This window comes from Tamandua tetradactyla, chromosome 1 (assembly GCF_023851605.1).
Source record: "Tamandua tetradactyla isolate mTamTet1 chromosome 1, mTamTet1.pri, whole genome shotgun sequence".
Taxonomy (NCBI): domain Eukaryota; kingdom Metazoa; phylum Chordata; class Mammalia; order Pilosa; family Myrmecophagidae; genus Tamandua; species Tamandua tetradactyla.
In genome coordinates this window covers 220,302,585-220,324,429 of record NC_135327.1, presented here as the reverse complement: position 1 = coordinate 220,324,429, position 21,845 = coordinate 220,302,585, and the positions used below count along the sequence as shown (strand labels likewise).

The window sequence follows — 21,845 nt, the reverse complement described above, 5'->3', positions numbered from 1 at the left end:
CTGCAGACCCACTACTTCTCCCTTTGGCCCCTGGCCACTATTTCTAAAAGTTTACTCACCACTTGAGCACTGTGCAGGCTGTGGGTTGCTACGTGAACTGAGTTCAAGTGTCATCGTTTGAATTTGAATAATTTTCTTGGTAGCTCTCGTTTATTAAAATCTTCAAGATCAATCTTCCCAAAACAAAGTACTGTACCGAATGGTAAACTGTTTCATTAGCAACCCAGGAGTTCTAAAAACAACAGACAGTGGAGGTTGGAAACTCTCTCTTTGCGACTGGGCAGAATGCAATTGATAAACCATCACAAAATCTTTCAGCAATTTGCACCCCTACCCTCTTATTCTCAAATGGACAAAACTATTTGCAAAAAGTCAAGGATCAAGTTTTCCCTTTTTGTACTGTTTGTGCTAAATTTTGTCTATGAATGCGTGCTCTTAAAACTAGACAGCAAAATAGATGACTTGGGGCCCACGGCCTTATCAATTCGAATTTAGTTCTTCCTCTGTTTCAGGTAACTGCCTTAGGCACAGGAAAATGTGAGGGCGCTGCATAGACCATGCTTCAGGCAAGCAGGGCTGGCTGCATACACTGTGCTTTCATCCAAATCCAAGATTTTTTTGGGGATAAATGCTCAAATCTCCTCCTTGCAAGAAAATTATTTCGCAGCCAGGATGGTCAGAAACTTCAAATGGCAACTTTTCTGCTTTGAGGTAATTTCCCAGGAATTTAAGAGGCAATTACTTACTCTTGACTTTGAAAGAGAGCTTGGACTTGAAAAGCACTGCTGTAGCTAAAATGGATCAGCTCACGACAACTTCCCCAAGTTTCCAGGTTTTGAGACACGTAGACAAGAGACTGAACTTTTGAGCCTGTAAAGTTTCCTGGTCCCCCAAACTACTTGAAAATAACTTTTTACCAACAAAGCAGATTTTATTAGCTCAAGTACCAAAATTTTCTTGACTAATGTGGAATACTACAGCTGTAAGACTTAGCAACAACTAATCTTCAAGACAATGTTCGTTTAAGAAAGCAGAAGTAAAAAGAAAAATCTAGGTTTTTCTTATAGATTTTAAATTATAGTAAATGACAACCTCATTAAATATACTGTTCTATAGCATACTCAAATAAACCAGAGAATTTCATAAATATCAACATTTACCATTCAACTTGATACTACATTTGAGAATGAAGGGTTCTGCCACCTGAAAATGTGTCACATTTGTCAATCTGCATATGGAGAAAAGAACTGAACAAAAGGACGTGCACACAAAACACGTTTTCACTGAAAACTATATTTGAAGAATAGCCTATAATCTTCTACATTTCAATCTCCAAATTTCGATCTTTTTATTTACTCTAAAATAAAGCCCCAAAATATTAAGAGTTAGTGTAGTTTTAGAATAGACTGTGTATGGTTAGAGAACTATGCATTAAAAGCCCATGTATTTAATTTCATAAGAAAATAAAACTGTGTACAAAAGTCACTTCTGGTCATCAAAGTTGACCCTAACTTGTTTGATTCTACAGTTAAGCACCACAGATAAAACGCAAAGCTTTGAGAGAGAGAGGAGATGCAAACCCTCCTCCGGGCCCCTAGGTTTCATTTCTCAGTTTTCTCGGCCAGCCCCAGGCCGCCCTGGCTGGAGAACTCGTTCAGAAGCGCCCAGAGCCGGGCCGGCGCTTGGCAGTTGTGTCGCTGCTCCCAGTGGAGCAGGAGCTCCTCTTGCCTCCCCAGGGTCTGAGTGCACAGGAGGCAGTTGAAGCCCGAGGGGGACCAGAGGACACTAGGGGCAGCACCCGGAGGGCCCTGGGGGTCTTCTCCCCGCTCCCTGCTCCCCAGTGGGGCGCCCTCGTCCTTCCCCATGAGAGTTTCCACGTGGCTCTGCTGCGGGGGGTGCAGCGGCCTCTGTGACTCAGCAAGTGCACAGGCCTCCTCCTCAGAGGCTCGCTCCTTGCCCGCCTTTCTTCTCTCGGGATACTCCTTCCAGTAGGCAGCAGCATGTCTGACCAGGTCTTCCTGAGTGCGTTTGCTTCCTGACAAAATCCCTTCCTGCAGTCGGCCCTGAATTTCCTCTCCATGAGCATAAAGTAAATGGAACTTTATTTCTGCAAACGACAGAGCGGTCATCTGACAACGGCCGCACTTGATTTGCAATTTGACTTCGTTGGCCTGGTTTAGAAAGAGGTCATCTTCCAGGTTTGACTTGCTTTCTCTGAAAAGGGGTGGGGGGGGAGATTCTCTATCAGACCTGATGGAAAAACACTACTGCAGCTGTCCCCGCTCAGGGACCTGAGACACGCCCAGGGATGGGATGTGGAAGGCGGGAGGAAACGGAGACCGTGGCAGACCTTCCATGAAGGCCACAGGACAGCCACTGTCCCGCCTGCCCAGGGCCCTCGTTTCTCCAGCTCCGCTTTTCTCCAGCTCCGCAGGTGTGCTTAGTGAATGAGTGTCTCCTCTATCCATCTCCCCGGGTGAGCCCCGTTTTCTCTGGTTACCGGTGGGAAAAGGTGTAATGGGCATGGAAGAGCCAGGCAGCAGGGCCGGAGCAGGCAGGAAGAGCTGGTCACAGGGCGGAAGGTAACTGCCTCCCACCCTCCCTGACCTTTAGCACCCAGTGCTGTTTGGACATCTTACTTAAAAGTCAAAACCTAACTAATGGGACGCCACAAGGAAGCGAGGTTTCCTGAGGGTGTGACTATAAATGCTAGTGCAAAGCACAGACACCTGAAAGGGGACAGATACGCCTAATGAAAACCAGAATGACTAGAGAAAAGCAAGAAAAAAATGGGACAGGTGCCCCTTGATTTTCATGAAGATGACAGAGTAAGCCGAAATCGAGTTGAAAATACAATTTATGGCTAGAACAACTGTGACAACTAAAAATGATGAGGGGCAGAGAATCTCAGGTGTTGGAACGTGTCATTCTTCCGGTGCCACTGGGAGTGAGTTTGAGAATCTCCCTCTAGGTCGCCTAGGAAAAGCAGAGGCACCTCCCGGGATGTGACTGCCCACTGCAGTTCCCGCCAGCCACAATGTTGAATGACACGGCTTGTTTATTTACAATGCTGCAAGTGGCACCTGTAGAAGGGAACTGTCACAGGACAATGTTCATCTGGCTGGATGGGGAAAATGGGTGATTGAGAGGGTCAGGCGTGATGGCCACTTGGGTGACCACACCAGCAGCCCCTCGACGTCCTGCCCTGGGCAAATGACGTTCTTTGGCTATCAATTCTGTGACCGTCATTTGAGTGGAAATTACTTGTAAAGACCACAAGAAAACTTGTGGCACCTTCGAGGCCACAAATCAGGTCAATTCTAATGAACAGACTAACCCATCACGCTCCATGGATTTATTAGCCTGACTGGGGCCAATTACTACTCCTCTAAGAGAAAAATTAAGGAAATACCTTGATGCATTGCTTCTAAGGGCAGAATCATCTCTTCTATTCCCCCCAGGCCTCAAAGTCACAAAGGCTGGCTGGAGTATCTCCTATTAACCAACCTTCAATTCCGCTTAGGCTTCTGAGCACCTATGACATTCTAGGAATTGGCTCTTGCACGCCCACAATCCCTTTCTTGAACTTTTGGGGCCAGATGTGTTTGGGGTTTACACTCGCAGATTTTGGAAAGGTAATACAATGGGTATAGCAAATGTGGCCTAACACCCAGCAGAGTCTGGGAGCATCTGTAAATAAACCTATTACCACTTTTGCAGGAACATATATGGATAATTTACAGCAGGTGGGACAAATGACGATTTTTAAATAGTCTTACTTCAGTTCTGTTAGGTTTGCCTCCGAGTGAGTTTTGGTACCCTAACAAATTTTCAGTTTTCAGATTTCAGGGAAGAACTATTTGGTTAGGGGATACCCAATAATTTACTATACCATATTTCAGTTATAAAAATAACCTTCTATCATCCTACTGTCCCCAACAGAGCCCAAACTGGCATTTCTGCTCTGGCTTAAAGGGGTTAGAGCAATTAACCCCCCTGGCTGATCAGCAACCAGAGACATGAAATCACTCTTCACAGGACAGGGAACAGGCGGCTACCCTTCAATGTCTTCCTCTGAGAGGCGGCTGGATGCACTCTGCATGGCAGAGAAGACCAGCTCTTACCCTCTCCCCGACTCAAGGCAGACACCCCTGCCAGGCTTCCGTCCGGGGAGCACTCACCTCACTGCTGCTCCCTCCGTCTTGTGCATGCACAGGTCTCTGGTTTTCGAGTCTCTGTTGTCTTTGAGTTGCGCGTCCCCGGGCTGGGGTTCGCTGGGGGAGGCCTCGGTGCTGATCACCACCCCGTGCACCTCTTTCAGATGGCCAAAATAGACCTTCACGTGACCAAACACCTTTGCACAAAACTCACAGCACATGAGTCTCTTGGGACGGGTCTCGGTGTGCTGGAGCTTCATGTGCGCGCTCAGGCTGCCGGGCCGGACGTAGGCCTTGCGGCAGACCCAGCAGCTGTAGGGCCGCCTGTCGGTGTGAGTGTCCATGTGGTCCCGGAGGTGCTGTTTGAACTGGAAGTGGTGGCCACAGATGTGACATCGGTGCCAAGGCTTCTTGATGCCAGAAAAGCCATTTTTGAAGCCAGTGCTAGGCTTGGTGGAAGGACTTAAGTTCTGCTTACAGCTGAGGAGTTTACAAGTGCGTGAGTTATTGAACAGAGCGCCCTGCCCTAGACTGCCGGGGGCCTGGGGCTGTGGCGCCGCTGCAGGAGGAGCCAGAGGGGCCACCGCGGGCACGGCCATGGCAGGCTTGGGCATGATGCTACGGTATTTTTTCAGGGCACCAGGTTTTTGGTCCCTGGGTTCTTGGGGATCATTTTTCACTCTGTCTTTTCCATCTTTGCACCTATTGACGATGTATTTCCTCCTTCTTCCCTGAAACGCTGACAATTCCTCTGGGAACTTGCGTTTCCTTCCCCTTCTCTTTGCTGTGCCCCCACTCGGTTTTGTCCTGTGGGTGCAATCGGGTTTGGGGGCTGGACAAAAGGCACCTTCCCAGGGGCTTGGCTTTGGAACCACTTTGGTGGCTGCCCCAAAGCCTTCAGTGAGGGGGGGCATCAACTCACAGCCTGCCCCGGGCCCTGGTAAGGACAAATCTTCAATGTGAGCCCCTGGCTCAATTTTGCAAAACTCTGTTGCCTTCACTCTGGAGTAGGGTAAGGTGGGTAGTTGACCCTTGGGGACTGAGGAGATCAACTGCACCGTGCTACCGACAATTGCTGGTAAGAAGCTGTTCATCGTGGCTCTTGCAAGATCCACTCGTGCCTTGGGTTTCTGCCCAGCCATCGCAGGGGGCTTGCTGGTGGTTTTCTTGCTTGTAAGATCTGCTGTCCCTGCAATCCTGATTTGGCCCTGCTCAGCAGGGGGCTCCTCCGCTGCAGACAAGCTCACGGCAGCAGAAGTGTCTAGATTGGCAGGGCTGTCCCTCAATGGAGGCCCTGAGTCTCTGTGGCTGCCTCCATCAGGCAGGGCAGCCGTGCCGATGCTGGCTGGGGCCTGGTATGGGGATAGTGCGTGCTCGGAGGAACTGACCTTGTGGGGGAGTTTGGAGGGGGCAGGTGGGGATAAGGATGGCTGAGGACACTCTTGGGTTTGGGCGGGTTTGCTGCAGCCACCCTCAGAGGGGCTCAACGTGGGCTTCTCTCTTGACACTTTGTTCTTTCTTGGGGGTTGGTACCGTGGAATTGGCACTTTCAGGTTTTTGGGCAGAGGCATCCTGGGTTTCTGGATTGGCTGAGCAGAGGCGACATGTGGCAGAGCGATGAGAGAAAATGTCCCCTCGTGGCCAGAGAGCTGCATGAGAGCATACTTCTGGGAGGGCATCCCTAGCGGCTTGGGGAATCCTGGGTTAACATGCTCAGAGAGCGATGGAGAGAGATAAGGCAGCACCCCTGATGTCAGGACTCTGGGCACAAGTTTTGGTGCAATGGTCCTAAACTGACTCTTATTCTGTAAACCCGTCTTGCTCTGCGCCGTTCCAGAAGGGACGTGTGGTTCACCTGCAATGACAGTGCAACACAGACGGTCACCAATGTGAGGCTGCCAGGCTGCCCAGAGTTCAAATAAGCACCTTCACAATGACGCTACCTAAAACGCAGTCCTCAGTCCACCCCCCCCTTCTCTGCAAACTCCGGTGTCCTTTGAGACCCAGCATGAAGGCCCACCCTCCCCTCCTCCCTGGAGGATGCATCATTATCCTCTTCTATGGTTCCACAGCACCAATGAAGCCATTTAGGATTTCCCCTGACCCCTTCTATGTTTGTATGTCTCGGTTCTTACCCACAGAGCTTCTTGTCCTCCTCCTCACAGTCCATCAGTCCATCCCCTCCATTTACCCAATTCTGACCCCTCCTTCCAGGCCCAGGGCAAACCCACCACCTTTCCTGCTTCCTCTCTGCCCTCTTTGGTCTGCTGTGTGTCTTACTTATTTTATGTCCATGTCTTGCATCCCCTATTAAACTTAAGCTTTGTGAGGGCAAGGCTCATATTCGATGCCCCCTGAGCTTTCCCACGGTATCTCTGACATATAAACTAATGTTTCTGGTACCCAGCTCACATCTTGCTCAGTTTCAGGACACACTATTTGACCCACTGGCAGTGTGACTTGGTTTGCACAGTGGACGAGCTCCAGGCTGAATGCTAGCTTTGTTGCTATTTCCCCATGTGACTTGTGAATATCTTCTCACACCTTTCAAGCTGTTTATGTGCGCTTTTGCAATTAAATCAGTGGTATTAAAAGAGCTGATGTGACACCTTTAGAAAAAATGTTGAAGAAAAACAAAAAGATGCCAAGCAATAAGTAGAGATACAGAGACAGCATAAAAGATGCGTGAATCACACAGGAAGCACCTTCGAGGCCACAAATCAGGTCAATTCTAATGAACAGACTAACCCATCACGCTCCATGGATTTATTAGCCTGACTGGGGCCAATTACTTCTCCTCTAAGAGAAAAATTAAGGAAATACCTTGATGCATTGCTTCTAAGGGCAGAATCATCTCTTCTATTCCCCCCAGGCCTCAAAGTCACAAAGGCTGGCTGGAGTATCTCCTATTAACCAACCTTCAATTCCGCTTAGGCTTCTGAGCACCTATGACATTCTAGGAATTGGCTCTTGCACGCCCACAATCCCTTTCTTGAACTTTTGGGGCCAGATGTGTTTGGGGTTTACACTCGCAGATTTTGGAAAGGTAATACAATGGGTATAGCAAATGTGGCCTAACACCCAGCAGAGTCTGGGAGCATCTGTAAATAAACCTATTACCACTTTTGCAGGAACATATATGGATAATTTACAGCAGGTGGGACAAATGACGATTTTTAAATAGTCTTACTTCAGTTCTGTTAGGTTTGCCTCCGAGTGAGTTTTGGTACCCTAACAAATTTTCAGTTTTCAGATTTCAGGGAAGAACTATTTGGTTAGGGGATACAAAGATGACTGGACAATTTCTGTCTTGATAGCTGGCCATCTAGTGAAAAAGACAAGTTTGATAAAATTTAGAATCAACCATGGTTTTAACACCTATAATCAGTGAACTAACAGAATTTTAGCAGGAAGTGTGTTCTTTCAGCAAAAAATGACGCCCACCTCCAAACAAATAAAATAGTAGCATTGCAGGAATGAGGTGGAAAAGTCTATTGACCATTTATTTTAGAAAATCAATTGTTTAGTAAAGAAAACGATGTTATAAAACATACTTTCCATGGCAGTTTGCAATAGTGTAAGGAGGAAAAAGACTTGTGGTGTGGATGAAAAAAATCAGAGAAGCATTCTCGTGCAATGCGCGGTTTTCCTTTGCAGCTCCGCTCCCATGATGCTCATGGGCAAACTGGTCAATCATTTCACAATTGCCTCCTCAAGGATCTGCTAGTTTTGCTTCTTCCTCCCACACAGTTTCCATCTTTTTGATTTTGAAGGAGCTTTTTAATTTAAACCTTTCATTTTAAGCTCATCTTCCCATCTTCTTGGAAGAAGTTCTGAAATAAGCTGGAAATAAATTTATTCAGGATTGAGAGAGGAAGCCAAAAGCCAGAAAAAAAAAAAAAAAACTGCCCAAAGCCTAAAATGACTGAAGCTTATGGTTACCTAGAGACAAGGCTTATTAAATGATTGCCTTATATGTAATGAGGGGCGGGAAGAGAAAAGAACACACTGGGTCATTTATATCTAGTTCATACTCCTGATGATGAATAGACAGTATTTGTAGCAGTAAGAGCTGGCAGAAATGCTGGTCTGTCTTTAGCTGTAGCAGTCATAACCCCCCTGTAATAATATGTGAGAATGATCCATCCCAGCATGAGACATGTCAACCCACTTGTCTGCTCAAAACTAACGGCTCTAAAGCCTCGCACCATTGGCTCCTGGGAACCTCTCTGACCTTTGTCCTCTGCACACTCTCCTCGGCACAGCTGACTGTTCCTTAAAGGGTCCCTGGAGCCTTGCACTTGCTGTCCCCACCGACCAGGAACACTCCTCCCTCTTTGCTCCACTGTTTCCTTCAGGGCGTTCCTGAAATGTCTTCTTCTCTTAGCTCTTTCTTGACCGCCTTATTTAAAAATGTACCCCATTCTAGCACCCTATTCCCCTTTCTGGTTTAAATTTTCTCCATACCACTGACTCATCTAACGTACCAGCTTCGTGGTCTGCCTTGCCCCCTGGAATGTGAACTCCTTGAGGACAGGGGACTGTTTTCCCCACTGCTGTGTGTTCTGGACCTGACACTGTCCCAGCACATGGTAGGGACTCCGTAAATACCTGACTATGTAAGTGGCAAGCGAGGACTCAATAAGAGGAATAAAGACTACAAAAATTGAGTCGTTGACATTTTCTAAAAAATAAAAAAATAAAATAAAATGAAAGCAAAGAACAAGATTTAAAAGAGAATTTTTGTATTTTCAAACTTTTGAAAATCAAAAGAAAGAAAGAAAATCAAGAAAGAAAATGAGGACGTAGCTTTAGAACATTGCTTTTTCAATGGGATTCCATCCACTTACAGAGTAAGGGAGTGGAGAGGTTAGCACTTTGGAAACTCTTTAAAATTAGGAAAGAGGGGCTGAAGCAGGGTGAGGCCAGTTGCCTAATCAACTAACTGGGCGTGGGAATAATGAAAGAAAATAGGCAGTTATGTGGCTGGGTACAAATTAACATAGGAAACCAAGCAGGTTCTGAAGAAGAGATGGCTTTACAGAAAAAGGCATGCAGAGAGAGCAGAGGGTTGAAGGGAAGAAATGGGGAACAACTGGATATGGAAACGCAAAGGCAGAGAACGAGAATGTCGACAGAAAGAAGAGCAGAAATAACAGAACAGAAGGTACAGCTGAAGCAACAAACTGGCGGTCAAGATCACCTCCAAAATCTCTGAAGACGTAAGCAGGTGTGGGGCTTCCTAATTTTAACAACCAAGTGTAAGAAAGCAACCTTTTGACAGTAAAGGTTTCCAGAAATGAAACTGAATATACTTTATAGAGCTATACTCAAAAGGAGACATTTATAGTTAATGTGTTTCAAGTGATCTTTGAAAGGCTCTATGTTATAAAATGTATGCTTTTGAAGAAATGCAAGGAGAAAAAGGGCATTACTAAAATGTCCATCAACAGGGTGCCCATAAAATACTCATCCAACCATACAATGGAATACTATGCAGCAGTATAAGAGAAGAATGAGTTAGACGGTGTAGCAGTTAGGCTCAGGTGTCAACTTGGCCAGGTGATGGTGTCCTGCTGTTTCGTTGCTACATGCTGTTTAACATCAGCATGTGAAATTCATCTATTGCTGATTACATTTGTGGCTGGTTAAGGGGAGTGCCTTCCGCAATGAATGATGTTTAATTAGCTTAAAAGGAGGAGTCAGAAGAGAGAGCTCAGCACAGTTCATGGAGCTCAGCACAGCCTAGCATAACTCAGCTCAGAGCTCAGAGCCAACAGAGAACCAGACATTTGGAGATTCAGAAAGGAGTCACCCCAGTGAAAGCTGTCTGAACAGATGCCTGGAGGAAAGGCCAGCAGATGTCACTGCCTGCCTTCCCATGTGATAAAGAAACCCAAATGAAAGCTAGCTGCCTTTCAACCAAGGAACTATACATTTGTAACTAAATGTTACCCCTTTATAAAAGCCAAACCTTCTCTGGTGTATTGTGTTATGGCAGCTTTAGCAAACCAAAACAGACAGATACACAGAATACTCTCCAAGATAGGAGGTTTTTAGTATGCTATCACTTGGATTAAAAAAATGGGGAGATGCACACACTAATATATTCTTGTATGTGCAAAGAATATCTCTGAAAGAAAACCAAAGGACCCAGTGGCCTCTAGGGGAGGGGAAAGCAGGAGGAGCAAGGAAGTAAGGAATGGGGTAGGCGCTTAATTTTCACCGAGTACCTTCTGTGCCTGGCACATCAGAGGTGCTCAATAAATATTTGGTGAATGAATTTTGAAAGGAACAAATAAGAAGCTTAAATGGGGTATCTTTAGGGATATTATTGATGGGAAATGTAGTCTCTGCATAAATGACTTTGTCTAGAAATACACGCGGAAAATGTCTCGTACCTTAATTTTCTTACCTACTTAATGGCAAGAACTACTAATGACCAAGGAAGTAATCTAGTAATCTGACAGGCAATGCATAATTATGTCCCAGTGCTAAACACTGAGATGTATTACAGCTCATTACCTCTCAAGGAAAATTGGAGTCCTGAGAATTGTTCCTCTAAATATTTGGCTTTTTAGGATAAAACAAGGAAATTTGCAATAAAGGTCAGTTACGCCAGGATAACTACAGTTTTTTTCTTAAGTAGCTTGAATATTAGGAATCCTTAGAGAAGCTGAAAATGCCATTAAGTTTAAAAAAAACTCTACAACTAAGACGGCATAATTATAGGAAGTCTTTCTTAGCAACAACGATACAACAGTGTTTATTCCACTTTACAAACCTTTCACAGATGGTGGGATCTGAAAATCTCCCACCTGTCATTTACTAACCTACAGATCTCATAGCACTGGGTACTAATTACTAAGTAATTAGAAGTAGAAATTTCCACTGACATTCGTAATTTCTGGGAATCCTACAAAATACCCGTAATACACTTGAAGAGATTCACAAGACTCTCAGGGACTAAAAATGGACTTTTATTAACAAAACATAAAAAGGTTCACCCAGTAAAATTAATTTTGCACAATTATTCAATGGTAATTCTTAAAAGAGCATAGGATTTTAAATGTGGGCTGTTTAAATATGTAAGCATATTAAAATAACTATTTTGAAAAGTGACATTTGTAGTTGGTGAAAAATTGATCTGATTGTGGACTGAAGGGAAACTAAGAGGTGCTGGTTCCTTTTATGGTGTAGAATCTGTGCTACTTGCCTGAATTGAACTCTCACCTAAACTCTGAAACTTAGTATTATTGTTCCCCTTTTACAGATTGAGAAAAATAAGACTCAAGGAAATTAAGTAACTGGCCAAAATCTGGAAAAAAATGAAAGCAACAGCTCCTCTCTCCTTCATTCTCCCCTCAAAGGGGGGAGATTTACATAAAAAGTTACCATAATTAACCCCTAAATATAACACTATCTCTGAATTTTAAGGAGACAGGAAAAAAAAAAAAAGAAAAAATATGAAACAAAAATGGCTTGTCATGTTCCCAAGCTTCTATTAACATTAAAGGACCTTTCCTTCTAAAAGCCCACTTACTAGAGAGAACTCATGGAAAATTAATAAAGTTGTTGGGAGGCACAGACAGATTTTTACAGTTGAAGTTGCCACTTAATATTCATAAGATTCTAATGACTCCAGTAAGGTTGTGGGGAGAAGGAATGAGGTGTGTCTTCCTCCTTTTCCCCACCTCCAGCAGAAGACATGGACACAGACAATACTGCACATGGGGCAGTCTCGAGACAGCTACAAACAGCTCGCTTCCTGATCTCCACTGGCAGAACCAAGGCTTGCTTTGTTGCCTCTGAACAAATTTGTTCCCACCTGTCCCTTTCGTTGGTGTGGGCAGAGTGCCATGATCCCATCTGTCTGTGGCCGGAGGGGGGAGCAGGCAGAGAAAGAGGAGCGTCTCTGCTCTTGAAACTGCTCTTGAAACAGACTTCGTGAATCCAGGCTAAGAACCAAAGTGCTGTCAAGTTGTAGGCACTAAAGAGCCAAAACTTTTTGGGGTTGTTTAGGTTTTAATTTTATTAAACCAACTCCCCCTTCCATTTTCAATTTTATTTGCTGGCACCCCTCCCACTTGGCTTCCAAATAATAAATTGCAATTGGGGTTCAAACTGTTTCCCAAGATGCTCTTTGGTTAAAACAAATATGGTAAAACCCTGGAGAACTCTGGGATGAAAGAAATGCCTCTTAACACAAGGGAGCTCAACTTAATTCTGCTGAGAAACCTATAAACACATTTCTCCTTGCCTGCCTTCTCCCCAAGGCACTGCCCGGGTTCTGCAGCCACAGTCAGCGCCAACCAGAGTGTGTGGAGCGCTGACTGCAGGTGGTGCGCTGTAAAACGTGCTGGCAAGAGGCACAAGCTTTCTTTTGTTTCCAAGGACCCAGAACGCCAAATATGTTTTGTAGTCCACATATTGGTAGCACCTAAGACCTTCTAGAGCAATTATATCTCTGATGCAAATTTCAGAAAATTTGAGACTCTACAAAGCATATTCCCAACTTAACGTCTTGTATCCTGAGTCTCACTTTGTCCACTCTCGTTGGCACATCTGCCTGGCTCCCACCTCCTCCCTCCTTCCCGACCTTTAACAACACTAGGGATGTGTCGGCACCTTCCATTGCACAACGTGCCAAAGAGTGAGTTTCATCATATGGCTTCCTGGGAAAGGTGATTCCCATTCTCTGAGTTCCTTAGATCCTGATATTTATCAATACTGTTCCTTAAACATTAGCTGAATGATAAGTAATATATCCTTTCAGGACCATGCAAAGTCCTTTACATAACCTCATTAACTCTCTTCAATAAACTGAGCCAGGAATTAGTGTGGTCTCCATTTTATATAGATTTCAAAGCTGGTAAGTAGCAGTTCTGGAACACACAGCCTGGTCCGGTTGACTTGGAGGGCTCTGTCACCACTGCAGGTTGGTGGTCCCCTCTTCTGGTGGGGGATATGGGGACCCTCACAATCTCTAGGAGAGAGAGTATGTGTTTGGGGTCCAGACAGACTTGGTTTCGACTCCTGGCTCTGTCCCATAACTTGTGGCTGGAGCAAGAGACTTAACCTCCTGAAGCCTAAGTGTTCTCATCTATAAAATGGGCAGAGTCTCAAGCACCAAGATCACTGTCAGGATTAAATGAGAAAAATACCCACAGAGGTGCCAGGTAGTGCCACACGCCAGAGGCTCAGAAACATCAGTTCTCCACTTTTTCTTGCCAAGAAGTGTGAAGGTCCTGACATTTATTTTTGGTGGGGAAGAAAAGCACAGATTTTGAATGCTAATCATATGAGTGTTTCTTTTTTTGAGAGGTAAATAAAGAAAGGGAGAAGAAATGATGGGTTACTTGTGAGGAATATTCCCAGAAAAACTGTAAAGTGTTTTTTCCCCTTGTACCTCTCCACCCGACTCCCGCTTAGGGGCTCCACCTTTCCCAGCATCTGATCTATCCTCCCAGTTTTTGTCTCCCAGATGACAAAGTGCTAAATTGATTAATAATTCAGTGTAAAGAAGAGTTAACATATGTGTATTTTAAAGAGCTGTTTTATGGGGACACCCTTCCCTGCTTTTGTTCATGCAGAGCACTGATTCCAAACCTTGCATCCTCAGAGAGAGCCTCTACCCTTAGAACTTTCTGGAGGCTGCCATACGTGCCTGTGTGTGTGGTGGGGTGGGGGTGGGGGCAGGTGAGCCCATGTCTCAGTGGCCAGGTGAAAGATGGCGTCTGGAGTGAGGCTGACCAAGGAGGGGGATCTGGCCACATCTCTGGAGAATGGAGCACGCAGTGACCATCTGACTTCTCAACACAGGAGGAAAAATCTTTGGGATCTCATGGGGTAGGGACAGGGCAGCCAGAAATTTTAAAGCACTTTTCTTGTCAATTTTAGTATTGTGCCAAGGAAATAATTAAGAAATAAGTCTAAGATAGACTGAGTAAAGAAAGAAAAGTTGGGCATCAAAGGACAAACTGCAGTCCATAAAAATCTAACAAATTAAATATATTATGAAGCAAGAGGAAACAGGGGTCCTTTATGGGAGAATTTAATAACCTATTACCTAAAATATTACTGGCAATAAAAGAAAAAAAAATTAACACATTGTGGCTTGTTACATTCAAGTAATTATTCTTTTGGGGCCATATAAATAATGGCTTGAATGAAAAGAAAATTTTAAAAAAAAGCTTTATCATTTAAAATACATTTAATAATCCTCAATTTAAATGATTTTCCTTTCTTTTAATTAAGCCCTTTGTAGTCACCCTTATTTCTTAGGGAAATTAATTTTGATTTTAAGTGCTTCTGATGGAAAACAGCTAAAAACCATATGAAATATTTTTACTTTTAACAGTTAGAAAGACAAACATAAGCTGTTTACCTTCCTGGCAGAAATAATTTGTAGCATGCATGAGATTTTACATGTCGCATTATCACAAAATAGCCAAGTCAACATCTTTACCAAATCTAAGAATGAGTGAATAGCACAAAAATTTAAAAGCAAATAGCCTAAGGAAAATACAAAACAAGATCAACAGAAGCCTCATCCTCCTTCCTGCTTCTAGATTCTGTTAGAATAACTAGAACTGTTAATATTCAGGTGAGTCACACAGTTGAAAATCAGAAAACCTTGATAACAACTTCTACACAGTAAAGGCAGCAAATGGCCACATTTTACATGCTATCGTACATAAGGAATACCTGTGCACAATGTCTTTCCAGAAGCTTCTGACATTTGCCGAGCCAGTTGTTTCTCAACAGGACCAGTGAGCATGGAAACCTCTCCTGCAAAACAGCTTTAGTGAGTTGACAAATACCTCCCAGCAAGAAATACAGGGAGGGCAATAGAAAAGTCTCCCTTTCACCAGCAAATTAAAATATCAATGAATTAATCCTTTACTTAAATGGCAGCTGGAAAAGTTAAGTAGCTGGGATGACCAACAATATGACAGTTGGGGAAGAACACCTTTTCCTTGGTAGGGACAAAGAGAAGATAAGGTTTCACTATCAAACTGTACAGTTGGTGGGAGAACATTTAAATTAGGAAACATGCAGAAGACAAAAGGTTCTTGCCTTTGACAAAAAACGAATATGAAACTAATGTGGTAAAGATAAGAACATTTCAACAATAGAATAATTAAAGGCAAGGGACCAGAATTACAAGGACAGTCCTACTTTTACACTGTCATTTCAAAAGAAGGTTTAACTTTTATAGGAGTGTGCAAATTGCATTTTAAGAAATGGAACATTGTTCCACCACCACAGTTTTACAGATGCTTTATCTTCGCTTTGGATTTATCTTCAACTTACAGTGATTTATAACATTTTTGCTGCAAGTTTTTCTATATCTCAGCTTTTATGTCAAATGGTTCCTGATTTGTAGGTACAAATGCACAAGGCTGGACGGCCCAGATCTTTGCCAAGTAAAGTATTCCTTTGTTAGGTGGCTAAGCACTGCCTAGCTTTTCTGCTTGGTGACTCTTGACTGTTACTTATTTCTTTCATCCAGGTGTGCTTGTCCCTTAACATAGAGAGACTACCTATAAGGCAAACTTTGAAGAAAATTTCAAGAAAGAGAAAATGAAGTGCCCAGCGCTGGCTGGTGCTGAGGTAACAGATCTGTGCTGTGACCTCTGTGGGTCTGACTGCGTGGCGGGTACCTGAGTTAATGGGCACACCAGAGTCTGATGTACAGCCAGTGGGATCAGATTCTGATCTCAGCTAGTGCCAAGAACTAAATCCTGGGCCTCGGAAAGTTGGGAGGGGCCCATCTGGGATCATTTTTCCTCTGAATTCTGCCCAGCTCTTCTTCCATCAACAACCTCAGAGTTCCTTAGGTGACAACTACAAGGCCTGGTAGACGGGACATCTACTGTGACCAGTCGGGAGCATTTAAGAGCAAACTCTCCATTTTCTCTGTACAGATGGCATGAACGCCTGGTCCCCTTGCCCTCCCTTTCCTGTCCTCGAGGCTGTGTTCCTGTGGATAGGCTCCTTCTTCCAGGACTGCTTCCAGGATGCACCCAGCCTGTCCCTACTGAGACAAAATAAAATCTCATGGCCGAGAGAGTTCAAACAGAGTCTAGAGGTTATCCCGGAAGCTATTCTTAAGCATTGTGTAGATCTCCCTTCTTCATTTATGGTATATTAGAATGACTGGAGGGGTGCACCTGAAACTATTGTGCTGTGTCCCAGTAGCCTTGACACTTGAAGACAACTGTATAACGATATAACTTTTACAATGTGACTGCGCAAAACCTGTGTCTGATGCTCCTTTTATCGAGGGCATGGACAGACGAGTAAAAAATATGGATAAAAAGTAGAGAAATAAGAGGGGCAATAAGGGGTAAAATAAATTGGGTAGATTGAAATACTAGTGGTCAATGAGCAGGAGGGGTAAGGGGTATGGGGTGTGTGAGTTTTTTTTTTAATTTCTTTTTCTGGAGTAATGCAAACATTCTAAAAATGATCATGGTGATGAATATACAACTATTTGATGATATTGTGAGCCACTGATTGTACACCATTTATGGACTGTATGTGTGTGAAGATTTGTCAATAAAAATATTTTTAAAAAAAGGCAAAATCTTTGTTTTGTTCGTTGCCAGAACCTCAGTCCCTGGATCAGCACCTAGTATAGCTGACACAATGTATTATTTATTAAATGAGGGTACTGTTATCTCCCAACCGTATTCTCTGGCTTTCTCCTTTTCTTTTGCTAAGCACAAAATAAAAGAGCAACAATGAATGTTTGGGCTGTATCTCCTCTTTAAGCAACGTCACCATGGCCTTTCTTTTCTTTATGAGAAAGCTTATTGGAGGTGATGCATATATTCCCGGCCTCTACTTGTCAGCTTCTCTTATTCCCTCCATGTCCTGGAACCTTAGATTCCATTAAGAAGTACGAAATGCCCCTCAGGCAGGGGTCAGTTGGGTGCCTAACCAGGTACCTCAGCCACTCCTCCACCAGGTCTCCATGTTAACATCTCCTGTCTCCACCGTGGAGACTGAATACTTCCCTCAGGGTCGCAAAGCTGTGAGTGAAGCTGGATGTGCAGCCATGTCTGTCTAGCACTAAAGCTGCTCGCCCTTTACTGCAACACACGGCACTCACCAAGGTGTCTCACAATCTACCCATTTAAAAACATATGCCAGTCTCTTCCAGTGGTGGCGTATGCCACATAATTCTTCTCTGTCTTGAGAAAATAAATATCCTATGGACTGACCTTTTCCAATCAGGGAGTGTAACAGTCAGGATAGAATGAGCACTTCCTGGTCCTAACAGGTCTCCAGTCTGGTAGGAGGAGAGATGGTTAAAGGGATGCACACACAGCCCAGGCTGCACACAGCCCTAGTGGCCTGTTGCCTAAAAGCCAAGCTGCCAGGGAGACTTACCCCCCCACCCCCCGGAATCATGTCCCATGTAGAGGGAAGGGCAGTGAGTTCACCTGCTGAATTGGCTTAGAGAGGCCACATGTGAGCAACAAAAGAGGCTCTCTGGGCTGACTCTTAGGCATAATTATAAGTAGGTTTAATTATGTTTTGCAGGAAAAAGTTTCATAGGTCTTAGCTTGTTGGGGCTTACATTCTAGTGGGAGGAGACAATAACAACCACTTTATGCACAGCATCGTTAGAAAGATACAGAGCAGAGGAATGGCCTCGGGGACCATTCCTTGGGGATGGACACCCTACTTTCATAATAATATAAGATGTCCTTCACCCATTTCTCTGTGTTGACATTCAGGTGTGTTGCACTGCAGGGCCAAAGGTGATCGTGGGTGAAACTGCTCTGGCCTTGAAGCCTGAATGGAGGCAGTGGCAGCAAACTGTGTGTGCTGGTTTGAAAGGAAGTATGCCCCCTAAGAAAAGCCATGTTTTAATATAAATCCCATTTCTTAAAGGTAGAATAATCCCTATTCAATACTGTATATTTGAAACTGTAATGAGATCATCTCCCTGGTTGATGTGATTTACTTAAGAATGGCTGTTAAATTGGATTAGGGGATGACATGTCTCCACCCATTTGAGTGGGCCTTGATTAGTTTCTGAAGTCCTATAAAAGAGGAAACATTTTGGAGAATGAGAGATTCAGAGAGATTCAGAGAGAGCAGAATGACATTGCCATGAGAAGCAGAGTCCACCAGCCAGCGACCTTTGGAGATGAAGGAAAATGCCTCCTGGGAAGCTTCATGAAACAGGAAGCCAGGAGAGAAAGCTAGCAGATGATGCCGTATTCGCCATGTGCCCTTCCAGATGAGAGAGGAACCCTGACCGTGTTCACCATGTGCCTTTCCAGATGAGAGAGAAACCCTGAACTTCATCGGCCTTCTTGAACCAAGGTATCTTTCCCTGGATGCCTTAGATTGGACATTTCTGTAGACTTGTTTTAACTGGGACATTTTCTCAGACTTAGAACTGTAATCTAGCAACTCATTAAATTCCCTTTTTAAAAGCCATTCCGTTTCTGGTATATTGCATTCTGGCAGCTAGCAAACTAGAATACTGTGCAAGGGGTTGTATCTCATCCCACACTCACAGGAAAACAACAGTATGGCAGGAGGAAATTTTAGTTTTATTAAATCTTGACCCTTGAGTAATTGCCCTGGATTATTCTATGTAATGGAATAGGATGCACTCATAGAGCACTCTGCTGCAAACAGAAGTCTGAGCAGTGAGGAAAAGTATGTGTGCGATTGCTTGAATTGCCAGTTGAACTAGCTGCTTTTTCATGGGCACAATTTTTGCTTGGAAGATCATCAGAGAGACATATATTGAATCATGCTACAAGGACAAAATTAGGACTTGGATATCTTGGCAGACATTTTTCTAAAAAATGAATAAAGGGAGTTGGTGACTAAAAAAAAAAACTGACAGTATTTGTTGTCAATGATAAAAATCATGCTTTCAGGCAGAAATCTGAATTTTGGAAAACTTGAATCCACTGTTAGGAGGCTGAAGCTTCCCAATACTTAATGACACTTCTGATGAGAGTGGTGGTTATATTAATGATTAGAATTCCTAAACTGTTATTATAATGAAATGTTTAGGAGATCTGCATAATTCAGCAAACTAGTATTTTCTAAATGACTGTGGTAGGCTAGTTATATGCCCCAATTGAGACATGTTCTAAATCTTAACCCATGTCCCTGAGGGTGTGAGCACACACACTATACACAGGACCCTTAAAAGATATTATTTTTAGTTAAGGTGCGGCCAACTGAACCAGGGTGAATCTTAATTTGGATTAGTGGAGGCCTAAAAAAAAAAATTTAAAAAAATCAAGGAACCCAGGGGTTGCTGTTTCAGTTTGAAAGGATGTATGTACCCTAGAAAAGCCATATTTTAATCCTAATCCTATTTTGTAAAGGCAACCATTTCTTCTAATCCCTATTCAGTATTATATATTTGAAAATGTAATTAGATCACCTAATTACTGGAGATGTGACTCAATCAATATTGTTATTAAACTGGATTAGGTGGAGACATGCCTTCACACATTTGGGTGGGTCTTGATTAGTTTATTGGAATCCTACAAAAGAGAATGACAAGAGCGAAAGTTGGGAGATTCTGACAGAGCAGAGAATGACATAGCCACGAGAAGCAGAGAATCCACAAGCAGTGACCCTTGGAGATGAAGAAGAAGAAAAAACACCTCCCAGGGACTTTCATGAAACAGTAAGCCAGGAGAGAAAGCTAGCAGATGATGCTGTGTTTGCCACGTGCCTTTCCACTTGAGAGAGAAACTCTGAACTTCATTGGCCTTCTTGAACCAAGGTATCTTTCCCTGGATGCCTCAGATTGGACATTTCTTTAAACTTGACATTTTCTTGGCCTATAAACTGTTAACTTGCAACTTATTAAACTCCCCTTTTTGAAAATCATTCCATTTCTGGTATACTGCATTCTGGCAGCTAGCAAACTAGAACAGTTGCCCATAGCCAGCACAGAATACCACCTTCTTCAGGGAGAAAGCAAACTTTGCTAATGTCAGGATCATGGACTTCTCAAAACCTGAGCCAATAAATTCCCATTGCTTAAACCAACCCTCTGTGGTATCTGCTACAGCAGCTGCGAAACTAAGACAATGATCAATGTACGACATTACATACATGGGTAAAATATTCATTCAAGAATAAGATAGGCCAAAATGTAACAGCATAAAAAGAACATTGGCATGGTTTCAGATCCCACATTGCAAATGAACTTTAAGATGTTACCACTTGATGAGTTTTGGTAATAATCAAAGAAGACTATCCATAATTATTTTACAAGGCTGTTAAAATACCTCTCCCTATCCTTTCCAAATACATATCTGTTTAAAGCTGGATTTTTTCTCAAATATTTCAACATAAACAACCTATTACAGTAGACTGAATGCAGGACCAGATATGAGACTCAAGAATAAGCTGCCTTATTGAGATTTGCAAATAATATAAAGCCATGCCATTTATCTCATTAATTAATTCATTTTTTGCTTTGGAAAATGTAGCTGATTTTCATTAAAAAATTATTTATGGTAACATGTAACAGCTTAATATTGTTATTTTAAAGTGAATTCACAAATAAATATTTAACTTTTCTCAGTTAAAAATCTCTAATACAGTAAATATTGAGAGATACAACCAACACAAACAAATGCTCTTTAGTGTCTATAAAATTTGGGTTTCACTGAAGTAGAGGAAATCTAATGTTGTATCTTCTTTTGAGATTCCATGTTTTGGTTGTTGTGAATGAGAATAAAAAATCAAATCTGGAAATGCTTTGTTTTTTACTGGTAAATTTCTGTTTCCTTCACTTTTGTTTCCTTGAGAACGTAATATGACAGGTCAATAGGAAAGAGTTTTGAAAATAAAGTATGAAAAGAAATACTCAGCCTAATAAAAATATATAATTATTATTATTTATTAATTATTTAATTATAATTAAAATAGCACTAGTTGGCAATGTAAGAATACAGGTTAAATAATAATGTTCGATAAAAATCTTATAAATATGGACTGCTTTAGAAGTTTATTGTACTTAATCTGAACTCATATTCATGGAATATCACATAAATTATATTCAAACTAAGAATATTTGTACTTTTTCCCCAATTTTCAGAGATATTACCACAAGATTCTCTTGACAGTATATCATCCTTTCAAAAGATAGAGCACTGTTTCCTACAGAAAATTTTTTTTTAATAAAATGCATTCAAAATCATTTAAAATTATTTTATCACAGCCAAAATAATCATAACTTGCTCTTTCTATTGTAAGTTGGATGCTGGAATTTCTGTAAATGTTTTTAGGATTCTGGGGCTAATTCACTGAAAGATAAGAACAGTATGTTTAACTCTATCAAAAAAATTACTAGGTTTATGAATTTTTATTCTTATTGGATCAGGTTTTTACAAACAAAAACTGCCTATCCTATATTTTTGGCTCGCATAAACATCCCTAACTTCTTTGCTTTTATCTCTGGTTCAACTGATCACACAGCCATCTGCATAAATAAAGATGTAAGCATCTGCTATATGGCAAGTGGTCTCAGGGGCAGATGTTCCAATCCTTGTGTTTGTGTCACTGGGGTTGGATACATTATTTGAACAGATGTACACAATCTGAAAGTGTTGTGTCCCACAGTGAAATGCCTCCAACTGCTTTCTATCAAAGTACATAAATGCTATTTGCACCTGCATT

General features: G+C 42.7%; 1 protein-coding gene across 17 annotated transcripts in view; it reads right to left on the bottom strand.

The window, feature by feature from the left end:
* Positions 1-1,323: 1,323 nt before the first annotated feature.
* ZNF438 (zinc finger protein 438) overlaps positions 1,324-21,845 on the bottom strand; it is a 205,552-nt gene continuing 185,030 nt past the window's right edge. For 13 of the 17 annotated variants that reach the window (XM_077152397.1, XM_077152443.1, XM_077152414.1 and 10 more), the window contains 3 exons: positions 14,865-14,948; positions 4,182-6,012; positions 1,324-2,214 (listed from right to left, as the gene is read on the bottom strand). In XM_077152397.1, coding sequence (XP_077008512.1) covers positions 1,602-2,214; positions 4,182-6,012; positions 14,865-14,948 — 2,528 coding nt within the window. In that variant the 3' untranslated portion in view covers positions 1,324-1,601. Of the gene's footprint in view, positions 2,215-4,181; positions 6,013-7,347; positions 7,483-14,864; positions 14,949-21,845 lie in introns of those variants that run through there. The other 4 variants (XM_077152490.1, XM_077152499.1, XM_077152508.1 and 1 more) reach the window with 2 other exon arrangements.